Source organism: Electrona antarctica (assembly GCF_951216825.1).
Source record: "Electrona antarctica genome assembly, chromosome: 2".
NCBI lineage: Eukaryota > Metazoa > Chordata > Actinopteri > Myctophiformes > Myctophidae > Electrona > Electrona antarctica.
In genome coordinates this window covers 3,505,314-3,523,552 of record NC_136807.1, presented here as the reverse complement: position 1 = coordinate 3,523,552, position 18,239 = coordinate 3,505,314, and the positions used below count along the sequence as shown (strand labels likewise).

At 42.7% G+C, this 18,239-nt stretch overlaps 1 protein-coding gene across 1 annotated transcript in view; it reads right to left on the bottom strand.

Annotated features, from left to right (window-relative positions):
* Nucleotides 1-18,239, bottom strand: part of itchb (itchy E3 ubiquitin protein ligase b) — a 51,126-nt gene that overhangs the window by 12,152 nt on the left and 20,735 nt on the right. Inside the window, exons 5-14 of the mRNA XM_079495034.1 lie at nt 17,143-17,304; nt 16,466-16,511; nt 11,114-11,295; nt 10,384-10,618; nt 7,782-7,877; nt 7,394-7,568; nt 6,064-6,130; nt 4,206-4,290; nt 2,419-2,547; nt 930-1,002 (exon numbers count right to left, since the gene is read on the bottom strand). Coding sequence (XP_079351160.1) covers nt 930-1,002; nt 2,419-2,547; nt 4,206-4,290; nt 6,064-6,130; nt 7,394-7,568; nt 7,782-7,877; nt 10,384-10,618; nt 11,114-11,295; nt 16,466-16,511; nt 17,143-17,304 — 1,250 coding nt within the window. The remainder of the gene's footprint in view (nt 1-929; nt 1,003-2,418; nt 2,548-4,205; nt 4,291-6,063; nt 6,131-7,393; nt 7,569-7,781; nt 7,878-10,383; nt 10,619-11,113; nt 11,296-16,465; nt 16,512-17,142; nt 17,305-18,239) is intronic.

The following is an 18,239-nucleotide window of genomic DNA, read 5'->3' as shown; positions in this document are numbered from 1 at the left end:
TCAATGGTAGAGTAGGGAGTCCACTTCTGCTCCAACCATTAACATGCAACACTTGATCAATGGTAGAGTAGGGAGTCCACTTCTGCTCCAACCATTAACATGCAACACTTGATCAATGGTAGAGTAGGGAGTCCACTTCTGCTCCAACCATTAACATGCAACACTTGATCAATGGTAGAGTAGGGAGTCCACTTCTGCTCCAACAATTAACATGCAACACTTGATCAATGGTAGAGTAGGGAGTCCACTTCTGCTCCAACCATTAACATGCAACACTTGATCAATGGTAGAGTAGGGAGTCCACTTCTGCTCCAACCATTAAAATAAGTGATATTTTAACAAAGGTTTTTTTGAAAAGGTTAAAGACCTAGGGCCCCATTTCCGTCACCGCTAAACCCCTTATCCCTAAACCTCTTTGGCTTTTTTACTATTTTGAAAAACATTTTTGAATAGTTCAACTAGCCAATCTACATTGACACGTTGTGAGCTTGTAGACTGGCCATTTTAACCATTCAAAAATGTTTTGCAAAATAGTAAAAAAAGGCAAATTAGTTTAGGGATAAGGGGTTTAGCGGTGACGAAAATGGAGCCCATAATTTCTGAAAGTAATTTGAATCATTGCCCATCTCTCTAGCTCTTTAATAAACATTCTATTTTCTAGGTGGGTCACCAATTTAATCAAATCAGGAGGTAGAACACATTTTTGCTTTTCATTTCATTATTTATCCCGTACGAGTTCTCTCTCCTGATTGGATGAAATTGGTATCCTGAAAATGGGCTAGATAGATTTGGAGAACCCTGTTACTGAACAAACACCTGATAGCAATGATTACTATGCAAATATAAAGCTATTTAACACAAATACTTACACCACCTCTAAGGCAAAGCACGTAGACTAAAATGTATAATGCTCATAATATTACAGTTACCTGGCACCAGAATCTGAAGTACTGCACTTTGGCTTTGAAGTCGCGTACATAGGTGATCTGTGGCCCATTTTCACTGGAATAGAGATAGAGGGGAAATATGGGGAGAGAAATATTTAGGAGAGAGATGGAATAATGGGAAGAGACAGGGGGTATAAAACATTATGTATATACATTTATATTTAGTATTCTGTAACCAATAACGCAGCAAACATTTTCAATCTTTGATTAACTTCTTAAACCATGCCGCAGAAAAATGCCCAAATTCCTGCCAAATTTCATTGTGCACATTCATTAGCCCATTCTGGGCGGGAACCCCTTTTGGTGTTAGCATTATGTTATGCTTTAGCTATTGAAAAACAGCAGATCTACAAGCTCGTAGCTCGCCACCGAGTGGCGCGCTACGAGCTTGTAGGTCTGCTATTTTTGAAAAATCGAAGAATGACTGACATAGAAACATAGCTTTTTCAGAAAACTGTCATTTTCAAACCGACATTTTTAGAATCTGATCTCAGGTCAAAATGGGTTAGCTTGGCAAAAAAAGAAAGAAAAAGGTAGTAGTAGTTTATATTATAAGTGCTGGTGTAATTTTAAAAGGTAGTAGTAGTTGTTACACCAGCCCTTTTATCTCTGTTGTTGGTTCCTGTAGCTACTGCTCTCACCCTGCTTGGTAGGAGTGCAGCAAGGAGGAGTGGAGTGACACAGCATGATACGGTCACTGTTGGGCACACACCTTGTATCTCCATATTAACCCATTTAGGCCTGACGTCGAAATTTAAAAAATGCATTTTTTTAAAATGTATTTTTTCTGAAAAACCTCATGTTTCTACATCAGTGGTTCTCAATATTTCATGTCAAGGACCCCAAAGATTATATATGTACTATGCCACCGACCCCCATCTGAAAATATGTTGTTCCAGGGACCCCCCAGAAGCAAAGATTTGAGTTAAAAACGGAGACACCGAAAGAATATATATTCAAAGATTTGAGGCACATTTTCACGATTTTTCAAAAATAGCAGAGCTACAAGCTCGTAGCGCGCCACTCGGTGGCACGCTACGAGCTTGTAGATCTGCTATTTTTAAAAAGCTAAATTATAAGTGTTTAAAACACCAAAAGGGGTTCCCGCCCAAAATGGGTTAAATGTGCATGTCGGTTTTTATAAAGATTGAACCCATGAAAAGTATTCACAGGAACTTGTGGCTAAAAAAGAACTACATTGGACCCATTGGAACACTAGTTTGTAGTTCCATTTCTTGAAAAGTAATGGTTTTGCACATAAAAAGGTTTCCAGCCCGGCCCCTACAGCGATGTCATCATTGAGTATACTGACAGCTGCTTGGAGACATGGGGTCGCACGTAGTTATTCTCAATGGTGACCTTTCTAACTTCTTAGGGAATATACGGCACACTTTAGCCAATGTGATCTCAGTGGAGCTCTGAGAAGTGTTTTTGCTCAGTATTAAGCCTGTTGACAATGCAGGACACATACAGTGATGATTTGCCGGTCCGCGGGTCGATGTAAGTGGTGGTTCTCCTGTTGTGGTCGACGAAGTAGGGAATGCCATCTACTGTGAACCTCATCTCCCAACCCTCTGGCAATGGCTTATCATTCAGCAGCCTGATTGGAGGATAAGAACACAAGTATTAACTAGTTAAACAGGGATGAAAACTTGATGTTGTAGTTTGTTTTCCAGTTCTGGTTAAAAAAAAACTACAGCTGTCAACAAAAAAAAGAGATTGTTTTATTTTGTGCCTATAATGGCATGTCCAACATAAGGGACAGCAGGTTGAAAGTGGTTAAATACAACCACCACACATTATTTTACACATACAGTAGGACACTCACAATAGCCATACCTGCAGACATAGAAAGATAAAGATGTGTACACTAACCCCTGTGTGCGCGGGTCTTCTATAGAAAGATAAAGATGTGTACACTAACCCCTGTGTGCGCGGGTCTTCATAAAGATAAAGATGTGTACACTAACCCCTGTGTGCGCGGGTCTTCATAAAGATAAAGATGTGTACACTAACCCCTGTGTGCGCGGGTCTTCATAAAGATAAAGATGTGTACACTAACCCCTGTGTGCGCGGGTCTTCATAAAGATAAAGATGTGTCCACTAACCCCTGTGTGCGCGGGTCTTCATAAAGATAAAGATGTGTCCACTAACCCCTGTGTGCGCGGGTCTTCATAAAGATAAAGATGTGTCCACTAACCCCTGTGTGCGCGGGTCTTCATAAAGATAAAGATGTGTCCACTAACCCCTGTGTGCGCGGGTCTTCATAAAGATAAAGATGTGTACACTAACCCCTGTGTGCGCGGGTCTTCATAAAGATAAAGATGTGTACACTAACCCCTGTGTGCGCGGGTCTTCATAAAGATAAAGATGTGTACACTAACCCCTGTGTGCGCGGGTCTTCATAAAGATAAAGATGTGTCCACTAACCCCTGTGTGCGCGGGTCTTCATAAAGATAAAGATGTGTCCACTAACCCCTGTGTGCGCGGGTCTTCATAAAGATAAAGATGTGTCCACTAACCCCTGTGTGCGCGGGTCTTCATAAAGATAAAGATGTGTACACTAACCCCTGTGTGCGCGGGTCTTCAGAAAGATAAAGATGTGTACACTAACCCCTGTGTGCGCGGGTCTTCATAAAGATAAAGATGTGTCCACTAACCCCTGTGTGCGCGGGTCTTCATAAAGATAAAGATGTGTCCACTAACCCCTGTGTGCGCGGGTCTTCAGAAAGATAAAGATGTGTACACTAACCCCTGTGTGCGCGGGTCTTCATAAAGATAAAGATGTGTCCACTAACCCCTGTGTGCGCGGGTCTTCAGAAAGATAAAGATGTGTACACTAACCCCTGTGTGCGCGGGTCTTCATAAAGATAAAGATGTGTACACTAACCCCTGTGTGCGCGGGTCTTCATAAAGATAAAGATGTGTACACTAACCCCTGTGTGCGCGGGTCTTCATAAAGATAAAGATGTGTACACTAACCCCTGTGTGCGCGGGTCTTCATAAAGATAAAGATGTGTCCACTAACCCCTGTGTGCGCGGGTCTTCATAAAGATAAAGATGTGTCCACTAACCCCTGTGTGCGCGGGTCTTCATAAAGATAAAGATGTGTCCACTAACCCCTGTGTGCGCGGGTCTTCATAAAGATAAAGATGTGTCCACTAACCCCTGTGTGCGCGGGTCTTCATAAAGATAAAGATGTGTCCACTAACCCCTGTGTGCGCGGGTCTTCATAAAGATAAAGATGTGTACACTAACCCCTGTGTGCGCGGGTCTTCCCATTGTGTTGTCCGTGTGGGGTGATGTACGTAGTACACTCTGCCGTTGGCGTCAGTTCTCTTCTCTGGAAAACACACTCACATTAGTCAGTAACTATGTCTACAATGCTTGGATACCATTCATAAAATGTGAAAGACTTTTACATTGAAAGGAGAGCTAAAAAGCATTGATCCCCAGGGGGCTTCTTTTTTTTTTTTCATTTCTCAACTCTAAGGTTTAGGAATGAGTTCCCATTCAGTGTAGAAAACTGAAGGGCTTTAAATACTATTCCGATACAAGATTTTTATAAGACCTTTAACATCTTGTGCTCAAGTACTTTGGTTTTCTTTTGAGCAGGTCGGTGTCTTGAATGGCCTGTGCATGTGCTTGCGTGCGTGCGTGCGTGCGTGCGTGCGTGCCTGTATGCATGAGTGCATGAATGGGTGAATTTAATGCACATTGTAAAATCACACTGGAAAATATCCATTGTAAATCCCCCGTCTGAGACCGGTTCTAAAAACGCATTCTAAATCCTGACAAATGTTTATTCCAAAATTACAAAAATGTTATGCTGCTAAATACTTTACATGGCAACAAGGACCCGTCCAGAAGGGTCAAAACACCAAAAGGGGTTCCCGTCCACAATGGGTTAACATTGATTGGTTTCTATGGAGTTTCAGTGTCACAAGGTTAAAATTCCATCACCAAGCCTTTGCATCCAAAGGAAATGGTGATCTACTGATTCCATCTGATCCATTAACCCATTAACACAATCAGTGCCGGAAGTCCTTCAAAATAGGAGCTCTGGGGTGCCGGAACAACATGGCCGCTTTTACTCGGAAAGCCATGACCCGGAAACAATCTACTAAAAAAAAGTTCACTTTACATAGCTAGCTTACATTGCGATCGTTTTAGTTTATACGATATATGATCCAAAAAGCGTTCATATTTTGCGGGAGAGACGGATGAGGAGCAGAAATGAAGCGCTAGTATATCGATCCGTTCAACACCACGGAGAGCGCCCTGGATTAGGAGAGACGAGTCATTCTTTCCGCCGCGCTAACGGCTAACTCAATGATAAGCTAACATGGGGACAGAGCGGAGCATACGGTAGCCGAGAGGCGAACTGACAAATAAAAAAAGCAGAATATTCTTATCTCGCCCCGTATCATTTAGGATGCGCTAGGACGTCCTCACACGTCTTTAGGACGCGTCGATTGGGACCCCTAGGACGTGCTGACACGTCGGATGGACGGAAACGGTTAAGGCGTACCGGGAAAGTATCTATAATGTGATTTTAGATTTTTCTTCTGTTGGCTATCCAAAAAAATAGCAGCTGCGAGCTTGTACTGTACATCTGCTATAAGTGTGAGAACTACAGATTTCGGAGGCATTCGTAGAACCGGCCTCACGGACGCCTTTTCCAGGACGGACCGGCCGGAAGTTCATGATGTTGTGTAGCAGCTAACAATAGCCACAGCACTATAGAGTCGATCGACAACAACGAGAGACAAGACTAAATCTATCGAGACTAGCGTCTGGACCGCGGAGCGCCGTCTAACACAGGATCTTTTTTCAGAAAAAGACGGGATGATTTAGATCGCGATTTATTAACGTTTTAAGATTTTCATCAGCTAAACAGGGGAGGGAGTTTTTCGATGACGCCTCACTCTTGCGCGTCACCGAGGAGAGCCCAGGAGGCGCGCCTGGGCTCTACAGCCATGCGATCTGTTCTCGTATCAATAAACTTCGTCTTTTGGACAATACTTCGTCCTGGGCGACGGGCGTTACTAATAGAAAGGACAAAGAACTTCGGAGCGTTCGGAGTGTTAATGTGAACAACTGAATGAACTCTTACCCCATCCATGTGGCAGGCTTCCCAGAGGGTCAAACTCTGGCTTCTGGCCACCAGCAGCGACTTGGTCCTGGAACGACAGACACACACATGCAGTCACATCTTCTGCCACCACTATTACACACAGTACAGGACATAGTTGTATAGCGGCACTGCTGCACCACAGACATATTGACACCGTATATAGTTTCACAGTACATTCTGACACATGCTGCACATTGAACCAGTCAACTGGCCTTCTGTGCTTTGGGTTGTGTGTGTACTGAACTGTACATCGGTGGCCGAACGGATTGCGGAGCGGTCTTGATACCGGAAGGTCGCCAGTTCGAATCAGCGGTCCGACACGTTAAAATTACCACCGCTGAAGTGCCCTTGAACAAGGCATTGAACCACTACGATGAAATGTTCTATGAGCAGGGCCTGGCTGGAAACAAGTTCTTGAGCTTAGCTCAAGAACTTAGCTCCCAGATACCCTGGGTAAATATAGTAATCATTTCATTTCATCTGTTGTTTTAACCCATTTTGGGCGGGAATCCCTTTTGGTGTTAGCATTATGTTATGCTTTAGCTATTGAAAAATAGCAGATCTACAAGCTCATAGCGCGCCACCGAGTGGCGCGCTACGAGCTTGTAGGTCTGCTATTTTTGAAAAATCGAAGAACGACTGACATAGAAACATAGCTTTTTCAGAAAACTGTCAGGATGTAGAAGACATTTTTAGAATCTGATCTCAGGTCAAAATGGGTTAAAATGTGCTCTATAAAGAAAGTTGGAGGCATAACAGTGGTGGTCATTTTAAAATAATGTATATAAATATTTTCGAAAATCTCTATGGAAAAAAAAAAAAAGGGTTTTCCATCTGTGGAACCACAAAATGTGCGCCACTGCTATGCCCTATAGTTGGTGAAAAACTAGAGCCCGACCGAAACAACAGACATTATAACATCAGTATTAGCAATTATGCCAATAGTTATCTAGTTTGTTCGCTTATAAGTTAAATGTTCTCAAATAGAAACTTTAACCCATTCTGGACGGGAACCCGTTTGTGTTTTAACTAAGCATTATGTTATACTTTAGCTATTGAAAAATAGCAGATCTACAAGCTCATAGCGCGCCACCGAGTGGCGCGCTACAAGCTTGTAGGTCTGCTATTTTTGAAAAATCGTAAAAATGCGGCACACATCTTTGAATATATATTCTTTCAGAGTGAACGTTTTTTTAATTTTGACGTCAGGTCAAAATGGGTTAATGAAATCAAAGTTTTCCAAATGGATTATTTTGCACTTTTGACTGGATTGGCACCCAAAATGGGATGCGTTTAAAAACATGCTCACCCCAAATATGAACCTCTGGTTGAACTGCTGCATGGCGCCCTGCAGCTGGCTGCGCTGATGCTGCCACTGCTCGTAGTTACGCACCGATTCCACTGTGGGGCGCTGCCACGTGGTGGTGCGCGTGATGTGGTCCACAAAGTACACGCGCCCCATCGGGTCCACGCGGCGCTCCCAGCTAAAGACAGGGCAAGAAAGAACACAGAGAAATCAATTTATTATTATTAGCAGCGTGTTTGACATGCCAAGTTCATTCAGCAGTAAGCTTCAGTGTCTAGTGCGTGCACTAGTGGGTAAGCTACTGCCATACTACCCTGAAGATTGATAACAGAAAAGATTCATGGACTGCAAAAATGAGGAAAAACAGCAAGATTTGTATTTATGTTTTTACCCAGCAGGCAGCGGGTCGGGGCGCTCCCACGTCGTTCTCTTCTCCACGTGATCGACAAAATACATCCTGCCGTTCTGGTCTACTCTCTGTTCCCACCTAGACGGAAACACACAACGGTCACTGTAAGATGCAAACGTGTGTTCAACGAGTCATCAGGTATTCAGAGATAAAACAACGAGTCATCAGGTATTCAGAGATAAAACAACGAGTCATCAGGTATTCAGAGATAAAACAACGAGTCATCAGGTATTCAGAGATAAAACAACTAGTCATCAGGTATTCAGAGATAAAACAACTAGTCATCAGGTATTCAGAGATAAAACAACTAGACATCAGGTATTCAGAGATAAAACAACTAGTCATCAGGTATTCAGAGATAAAACAACTAGTCATCGGGTATTCAGAGATAAAACAACTAGTCATCAGGTATTCAGAGATAAAACAACTAGTCATCAGGTATTCAGAGATAAAACAACTAGTCATCAGGTATTCAGAGATAAAACAACTAGTCATCAGGTATTCAGAGATAAAACAACTAGTCCTCAGGTATTCAGAGATAAAACAACTAGTCATCAGGTATTCAGAGATAAAACAACTAGTCATCAGGTATTCAGAGATAAAACAACTAGTCATCAGGTATTCAGAGATAAAACAACTAGTCATCAGGTATTCAGATATAAAACAACTAGTCATCGGGTATTCAGAGATAAAACAACTAGTCATCGGGTATTCAGAGATAAAACAACTAGTCATCGGGTATTCAGAGATAAAACAACTAGTCATCAGGTATTCAGAGATAAAACAACTAGTCATCAGGTATTCAGAGATAAAACAACTAGTCATCAGGTGTTCAGAGATAAAACAACTAGTCATCAGGTGTTCAGAGATAAAACCACTAGTCATCAGGTATTCAGAGATAAAACAACTAGTCATCAGGTATTCAGAGATAAAACAACTAGTCATCAGGTATTCAGAGATAAAACAACTAGTCATCAGGTATTCAGAGATAAAACAACTAGTCATCAGGTGTTCAGAGATAAAACAACTAGTCATCAGGTATTCAGAGATAAAACAAATGCACAACAAATGCCAGTTTTTTGGGGTCCAATGCTGATCCAGATTTTGGAGTTAGTGAAATTGAAATACTATTTCACTATTATCAGCTCAGTACATTTGTCCTATTATTATTATTTATTACCCAATATAATTACATCATATTTTCTGTATTCATTGTGGAGTTTTCTCCAAGGCAGGCCTACTAATATATCACCATTAATAAAATAAATTGGTGCCCGTCTTTGGCAGCAAACCAACTGTACATTTTAGACGAGAAATAGGCCATGCAGTTGCTCAACCTGGATTAATTTCTACAACTGCTAGTTAAAAATGTTGTTATCAAAATTCAGTACTAGTTATCATGGAGTCCAAAGAGAAGTCCCACGTGCTTCAGCCAGTTGAGGGCTCGGTGCTCAACAAGGACAACTTGAATAAGAAAAACCGGAGAGACTACCCAAATACAATGCCGGCGCATTAGACTTGGAGATGCTCCGATTACGTTGTTGGGGGCCGATACCGATCACCGATTTTTTATTAATTAATCGGCCGATACCGTTATTTTGTATTATTATTATTATTATAAAAAAGAACCTGGCAACCCGCGACCCGCGGTAATTTTCCTCTAACCTGAGCGGGGCTCCCTAGCCTGGTGAAACCACTCCCCCTGCTGGAGGGGCTCCCATCATCCCATGCACCCTCGAGAGAAAGAAATGCAGCCTACCAATGTTGTGGAGCTCGACACATTCTTTGGATGTAAACTGCGCAGCTTTTAGTTGTTTTTTTTTTAATCGGATTTGCGGATCGGTGAATTTTGGTGGTCGGCCGAATTTAATCGGCCACCGATTAGCATCTCTAATTAGATAGATAGGTATTGTATCTGTAGTCTCTCTACTGCAGTACCCAGGTATCTTTCTTTCGTGTCTTGGAGTACTATTCTGTTAAACTCAACTGGTATTGAGTGTCACTCAACACAGAGACGACATTTTCTTCTAATTGTATTTGAATGAAGATACGCCAAACTACTAAACAGACTACCTACAGAGCATCAAAACTCACTAAAAGGGGCTCAGCTAGCTTTGTGCCCCCCCCTCGTTGGAATCTCTAACAAACAACCCCCCCCCTTCACCTGATGGACTATAGTGAACGCATAAGTTGCATACAGTATATATTTAGATTTTTAATTATTAGTACTTATAGAACAGATTCTTAATATATCATGCTGTGTGTGTGTGTACTGTGTTTTCTTGTTGTCTTTACCACTGCACAAAATAAGTTTCCGAAAGGAAAAATAAAGTTCTTTGAAGTTGAAGTCCATAGAGTGTATGACTTTGTATTGGCCTTCTGCTATAAACGGTGGTCAGGAAATTTGCATTTCTATTTAGGCCACGCTTGCTACCTAGCTATTCTACTATGCAGGATCTGGTTCCAAATGTCACTTCCACGAGGCCAGTGCCCATAAAGAATGGCATCTTTGAGCTACAAAAAAGCAGATCATGCAAGTAAGCGTCTTTACATCCAAGTTTCAGTATAATCGAGTGTCACCAACCCAGGAGGCATGGGTCCAGTGTTCACCGCGGGCACCCTAGGAGTGGCGGCCGGGGTGGCGCCACTAGCTTGCGGTCTGCCTGCGGCGGTGCCAGATGCTGTGGGGGGGCTGGGGTCCGGGGGCGGGGGTTCCGGGGGCGGGCCCAGTGTGGATGCGGGGGCTGGTGTCCGCACCGGCGTATCAGAGCCCGAGTGTCCGTCACTGCCTTCAGCTTGAGCAGAACCATTGGAGGATGCTGGGGGAAGGTGTCAGAACTCAACTGTTAATCAACCTAATTAATTGAATCAATTATAATTGATCCAATGGATTTTATGTTTTATTATATATTTTTTATAGTAGCATAAATGGACCATAATAAGTCCAATAGGTCTATGACAATTAACCATTTTACACCTGGTAGCCCTATTTTGGGGCATGTCATTATAGGCAAAAACCTTTCAAAAATAGCTGATCAACACGTTGGGAACGTAGATGGGCTATTTTTGCAACTTTGCAACAAAATATAGTTAAAGAGGCATTCCTGCCTGCTGTGATTGTGAATAAACGTTGTATGTCCTGCCTGCTGTGATGGTGAATAAACGTTGTATGTCCTGCTCAGACTAATCAATTGACTCGATTATTCTAAAAACAAATTGATTGATTGATTTTTTTTTTTTTTTTAAATACTGTATAAAATTGTGTGAGGCGATTCACTGTGTGTGTGAATGGCGTCAGTGTTCTTCCTTCTGACCTGGTGAAGACGTGGGCCTGCGTGGGGTTGGAGGTGGAGGTCTGGAGGGCCTGGGAGGTCTCAGTGGCCGGGAGCCACCCAGAGACACGGACGGAGAGCCTGTGCCGTTCACAGCCCTCCGACTGCCCGGGGACGGATGGAGATCGACTCCGTCTAGCGCTGGGGAGCTGTCTCGACTCCGCCTAGAGACACATGCAGGAGAAAAGCATCCAATTCATCCATTAACATTCTTACTTGTAAGAGTTATTTCTACATGAGTACATCTTCCACCTCTTCTTTTCAGTGCTGCAAGAACCAAAATGCATAGTTGGATTGCTACAAGTACAGACCAATCTTATACGTTGTTATACCCTTCCTTCCAGTAAAGCATCCGTCATATTAGTTGTTACTATATATCATCACTGTCAATGGGTGGCGGTGGCTCAGGGGTAGAGTGACCACTAGGGGGCGGCGGTGGCTCAGGGGTAGAGTGGCCACTAGGGGGTGGCGGTGGCTCAGGGGTAGAGTGGCTGGATGGTAACCGCAAGGTTGCCTGTTCGAACACGGGCTCCCCCAGAGTTAGTGTGGAAGTGTCCTTGAGCAAGACACTGAACCCCTAATTGTCTCCACCAGGCCGAAGGCATGGGGAGAGAGTATGTTTTGCACTCCGTCCGTGTGTGTGTGTGTCCTTCCTTCCTTCCGTCCTTCCGTCCGTCCGTTATCAGCTAATCTCCGGTACCGTTGGCCCGATCCATGCCAAACTGTGCACACACACTCCATGGATGCCAACGATGAACCTCTGCCCCAAATATTCCTCAACAGCCTGTTATAGCGCCACCATGAGGCCGATTTAGGCAAAACACATTTCTGTAGATTACCCGTACACATTTTATCCATACATCACACAATTCGGTATACACTATCTACATAGTCATGTGATCAACACGGATTTGCACCATTTCCCATCTTCCATCCTGATTGGCTTCCAAAGCTCACATGAATGGTCCGTTTCGAACAAAATGCCACAAATCACAAAAACAGTGTGCAATTTCCGTGAAATTATACACGCACATTTCCACTAGGCCGAGGACGACATGCCACTCATTATTTTCCAAATCAGACTCATGGTGGCGCTATAACAGGCCAATTCCTGTTTTTAGCTATAATTGCATCAATCTGTATACAACTTATGTATGCGCACTCCCTAGAGGCCATGGAAAAACATTTTCCCTGCATCCCTCCACATCTGCCGGTTATAGCGCCACCATGAGGCCGATTTCTGCTAAACACATTGCTTATGTTAGTCGCACAGATTTCATCCAAATCTCACGCAAATCGGTACACACGATCTCTGTAGTCATGTGATCAAGACGAGTCTGTTGGATTTATCATTCTACACGGATTGGCTAACATTGCCTTCCAAAGTTTTCAGGAGTGGCCTGTTTCGTTCAAAATGCTGCACATGTCCTGCTCATCCAGAATTATATCCTCAGAGATGCTATGAGTGATCTGGCTCTGCATTTCCTCAACAAAATGAAGAAAATTGTTGCAAAAAACAAAACAAAAAAACATGTTTATATTACATTTTGCCAAACATCACACACAGTCCTATCCTCCTGGTGGAGACCTGTGCCCAGAAGGGCACTTTTTCTAGTTGCTCCTGATGTGCTGGTTGGTGCCTTGCATGGTTTCTGCCGCCATCGGTGTATGAATGTGTGTGTGTGAATGGGTGAATGTAATGTACAATCTCTGTAAAGCGCCTTGGATAAAGGCGCTATATAAATGCACCATTTACCATTTACTGTCGGTCAGAAACCTTGTATCTCCAAGTTTCAAATGTGTATGTTTTTTTTGTTTGTTTTTTTTGTAAATTAAAGCCCTACTTCGTCATACTATTATATTGTATGTTGTGTTTTTTGTATGGATAGTTTTATCATCATTTTTAAGAGCCTGCTCAAGGACTACAGATGTAAACTAGAAAAAGTGCCCTTCCAGGCACAGGTCTCCACCAGGAGGATAGGACTGTGTGAGATGTTTGGCAAAATGTTTAGGAGTAATATAAACATGTTTGTTTGTTTGTTTGTTTTTTGCAACAATGTTCTTTTGTTGAGGAAATGCAGAGCCAGATCACTCATAGCATCTCTGAGGATAGAATTCTGGATGAGCAGGACATGTGCAGCATTTTGAACAAAACGGGCCACTCCTGAAAACTTTGGAAGGCAATGTTAGCCAATCAGTGTAGAATCTGAGAAATCCAACAGACTGTCTTGTTCACATGACTACAGAGATCATGTGTACCGATTTGCGTGAGATTTGGATGAAATCTGAGCGACTAACATAAGCAATGTGTTTTGCAGAAATCGGCCTCATGGTGGCGCTATAACCGGTAGATGTGGAGGGATGCAGAGACAATGTTTTTCCATGGCCTCTAGGGAGTGCGCATACATAAGTTGTATACAGATCGATGCAGTTAATAGCTAAAAACAGGAATTGGCCTGTTATAGCGCCACCATGAGGCTGATTTGGAAAAGAATGAGTGGCATGTCGTCCTCGGCCTAGTGGAAATGTGCGTGTATAATTTCACGGAAATTGCACACTGTTTGTGATTTGCGACATTTTGTTCGAAACGGACCAATCATGTGAGCTTTGGAAGCCAATCTTAGCCAATCAGGATGGAAGATGGGAAATGGTGCAGATCCGTGTTGATCACATGACTATGAAGATAGTGTATACCGAATTGTGTGATGTATGGATAAAATATGTACGAGTAATGTACAGAAATGTGTTTTGCCTAAATCGGCCTCATGGTGGCGCTATAACAGGCCATTGAAGAATATTTGGGGCAGAGGTTCGTTGTTGGCATCCAGGGAGTGTGTGTGCAAAGTTTGGCATGGATCGGGCCAACGGTGCCGGAGATTAGCTGATAACGGACGGACGGAAGGACGGAAGGAAGGAAGGAAGGAAGGACGGACACACGGACGGAGTGCAAAACATACTCTCTCCCCATGCCTTCGGCCTGGTGGAGACAATTAGCTTCTGGATAACTCTGGCCCATTTACATGGATGTGAAAACTGACATGTTGATTAATGAGCATTGTCCTTGTCAAATAAATAACATAAATAAATAAATAAAAGAGTATTGCACAAAAGTACTGAAAATAGCAAATAGCAAAGTGCACTGTGAGCTTTTAAATAAGACTATTTTCACCATTCTAGATCATTTTTAAAATAATAAGAATAAATACCACCTGACAATGATATATAGCAACATGATTAAAAATACATAAATTGATTTACTTCATTTGATTGATTGATATATTTTGCGAAATCCTGTATTGTTCCCTGCTCAAAATCCCCTTAATATAAATCAATATTAAAAAAAATATTAAAAAAAGAAGTAGTAATTGAATCAAAATAGATGTTTTTCAGAAAACCTGGGTTAGGATTTATTTGGTGTTTTTTAAGAATCGGGCCTCAGGTCTTGATGGGTTCGGGGGACAAGACTATGGAAGATGATCCACTCCAAACCACAATGGAAGGCTCTATGGAAGATGCTCCACTCCAAACCACAATGGAAGGCTCTATGGAAGATGTTCCACTCCAAACCACAATGGAAGGCTCTATGGAAGATGTTCCACTCCAAACCACAATGGAAGGCTCTATGGAAGATGTTCCACTCCAAACCACAATGGAAGGCTCTATGGAAGATGCTCCACTCCAAACCACAATGGAAGGCTCTATGGAAGATGCTCCACTCCAAACCACAATGGAAGGCTCTATGGAAGATGCTCCACTCCAAACCACAATGAAAGGCTCTATGGAAGATGCTCCACTCCAAACCACAATGGAAGGCTCTATGGAAGATGCTCCACTCCAAACCACAATGGAAGGCTCTATGGAAGATGCTCCACTCCAAACCACAATGGAAGGCTCTATGGAAGATGTTCCACTCCAAACCACAATGGAAGGCTCTATGGAAGATGTTCCACTCCAAACCACAATGGAAGGCTCTATGGAAGATGTTCCACTCCAAACCACAATGGAAGGCTCTATGGAAGATGCTCCACTCCAAACCACAATGGAAGGCTCTATGGAAGATGTTCCACTCCAAACCACAATGGAAGGCTCTATGGAAGATGTTCCACTCCAAACCACAATGGAAGGCTCTATGGAAGATGTTCCACTCCAAACCACAATGGAAGGCTCTATGGAAGATGTTCCACTCCAAACCACAATGGAAGGCTCTATGGAAGATGTTCCACTCCAAACCACAATGGAAGGCTCTATGGAAGATGTTCCACTCCAAACCACAATGGAAGGCTCTATGGAAGATGATCCACTCCAAACCACAATGGAAGGCTCTATGGAAGATGTTCCACTCCAAACCACAATGGAAGGCTCTATGGAAGATGTTCCACTCCAAACCACAATGGAAGGCTCTATGGAAGATGTTCCACTCCAAACCACAATGGAAGGCTCTATGGAAGATGTTCCACTCCAAACCACAATGGAAGGCTCTATGGAAGATGTTCCACTCCAAACCACAATGGAAGGCTCTAAAGTGGGTGCTTAAAACAGCACATCACCAGGACTGAGCTGGCGGCGATGCAGAACCTTTACACACAGAGGGTAGCAGAGTATTGCTGCCATGCTGGCTTTCTCAATCACCATCAACAAAGGTCACGGGCAACATAATGAACGAGTTGACATCTACGACGTGTCTCAGCCGGAGTTCACTCAAGACCAGTTCTACTCATCCTTCTCCAGGGGAAAGAGAACCACCAATGTTAAACCTTTTGAAGAGGGAATAACTGACTGTATAAAGATTGTTTATACAGTACAGGAGCTGCTCTTAATTGTTTATGAGTGATTCATTTTCTTTGTATACATTTTGTATATTTGTTTCTTTTCTTAAAGGCTAGGCAAAATAAGCTTCGGCTTCAGCCTAGACCTTTTCGGTGCTACCCCTTTGTAAAAAAACTTAAATGCAAATGATGAAACTTAACATGTAAATGTAAAGCACCGAAATAAACTATTCATTTCATTATTCATTCATTCATTCAAACAAACACGTTTGAAATAGGTTTGTTGTGATGATAAAATAGCATGCTGCATTCATGACATATTCTCAAAACATTTCGGGTTACCTCAAATGGAAATGACCGATTCTGAAGTGAAAACATGTTGCCTCATGATACATTTTTCAGTTTTAATTCAGATATTTTCAACATAATTGTATAAAAATAAATAAAAAAATTGTATCTGTAAAAAAGAAAAACAAGCTTTGAAAAAATGGGAACAAGTGCAAAACAGAAAACTGCTGGCAGAATTTGGACAAACCTGAACCTCTGTACGAATGGAACCGTTCCGTACCTTATATCATGATCCCCGTTGTGTTCTGGTTCCCCGTTTGATGTACCTGAGACACAAAATGACAGAATTAATGAATTAACCCATTTAGGCCTGACGTCGAAATTTAAAAAGTATTTTTTTTCTGAAAAACTTCATGTTTCTATATCAGTGGTTCTCAATATTTCATGTCAAGGACCCCCAAAAATATATGAAATTGGCCGCTGACCCCCATCTGAAAATGTGTTGTTTCAGGGACCACCTCCCAAAGCAAAGATTTGAGTTAAAAACGTTCGCTCTGAAAGAATATATATTCAAAGCTTTGCACCACATGTTCATGATTTTTCAAAAATAGCAGACCTACAAGCTCATAGCGCGCCACTCGGTGGCGCGCTATGAGCTTGTAGATCTGCTATTTTTCAATAGCTAAATTATAACAATGTTTAAAATACCAAAAGGGGTTCCCGCCCAGAATGGGTTAAGCAGTAGAGTGAATTCACATCTTAACTACATGTTTTTTTCCCCCCAATGGCGTTCGCTGCCGTTGTCTATCAGGCTTATGCAAAGGCTAAAATATATAATTTAGATAGCATGTTATGTAGACGGGTCATTATTGATCTGGCATTCTACAGGATTCTATAATGTTTATAGTTTCAATGTATGGATATTATGGACATGGAAGAGCTTCTAAATGGACTTACTCTGATGATTGGCCACAGCTGAGGCGAACATGTCAGGGTCAACCGTCATGCCATCCAGGCACACCGACAGGTCTCCTATGATCTCTGGCTGGAACCCGTGGCTTGCAGCTACAACTGCAGTTACAGCTCCACTCAGCTGTAAGGTCTGCACCACCTCTGAGACTGTGTCGACAAGGAGCAAGAAGACAATGACAAATAATAAGGTCTGCACCACCTCTGAGACTGTGTCGACAAGGAGCAAGAAGACAATGACAGATAATAAGGTCTGCACCACCTCTGAGACTGTGTCGACAAGGAGCAAGAAGACAATGACAGATAATAAGGTCTGCACCACCTCTGAGACTGTGTCGACAGACAAGGAGCAAGAAGACAATGACAGATAATAAGGTCTGCACCACCTCTGAGACTGTGTCGACAGACAAGGAGCAAGAAGACAATGACAGATAATAAGGTCTGCACCACCTCTGAGACTGTGTCGACAAGGAGCAAGAAGACAATGACAGATAATAAGGTCTGCACCACCTCTGAGACTGTGTCGACAAGGAGCAAGAAGACAATGACAGATAATAAGGTCTGCACCACCTCTGAGACTGTGTCGACAAGGAGCAAGAAGACAATGACAGATAATAAGGTCTGCACCACCTCTGAGACTGTGTCGACAAGGAGCAAGAAGACAATGACAGATAATAAGGTCTGCACCACCTCTGAGACTGTGTCGACAAGGAGCAAGAAGACAATGACAGATAATAAGGTCTGCACCACCTCTGAGACTGTGTCGACAAGGAGCAAGACAATGACAGATAATAAGGTCTGCACCACCTCTGAGACTGTGTCGACAAGGAGCAAGAAGACAATGACAGATAATAAGGTCTGCACCACCTCTGAGACTGTGTCGACAAGGAGCAAGAAGACAATGACAGATAATAAGGTCTGCACCACCTCTGAGACTGTGTCGACAGACAAGGAGCAAGAAGACAATGACAGATAATAAGGTCTGCACCACCTCTGAGACTGTGTCGACAAGGAGCAAGAAGACAATGACAGATAATAAGGTCTGCACCACCTCTGAGACTGTGTCGACAAGGAGCAAGAAGACA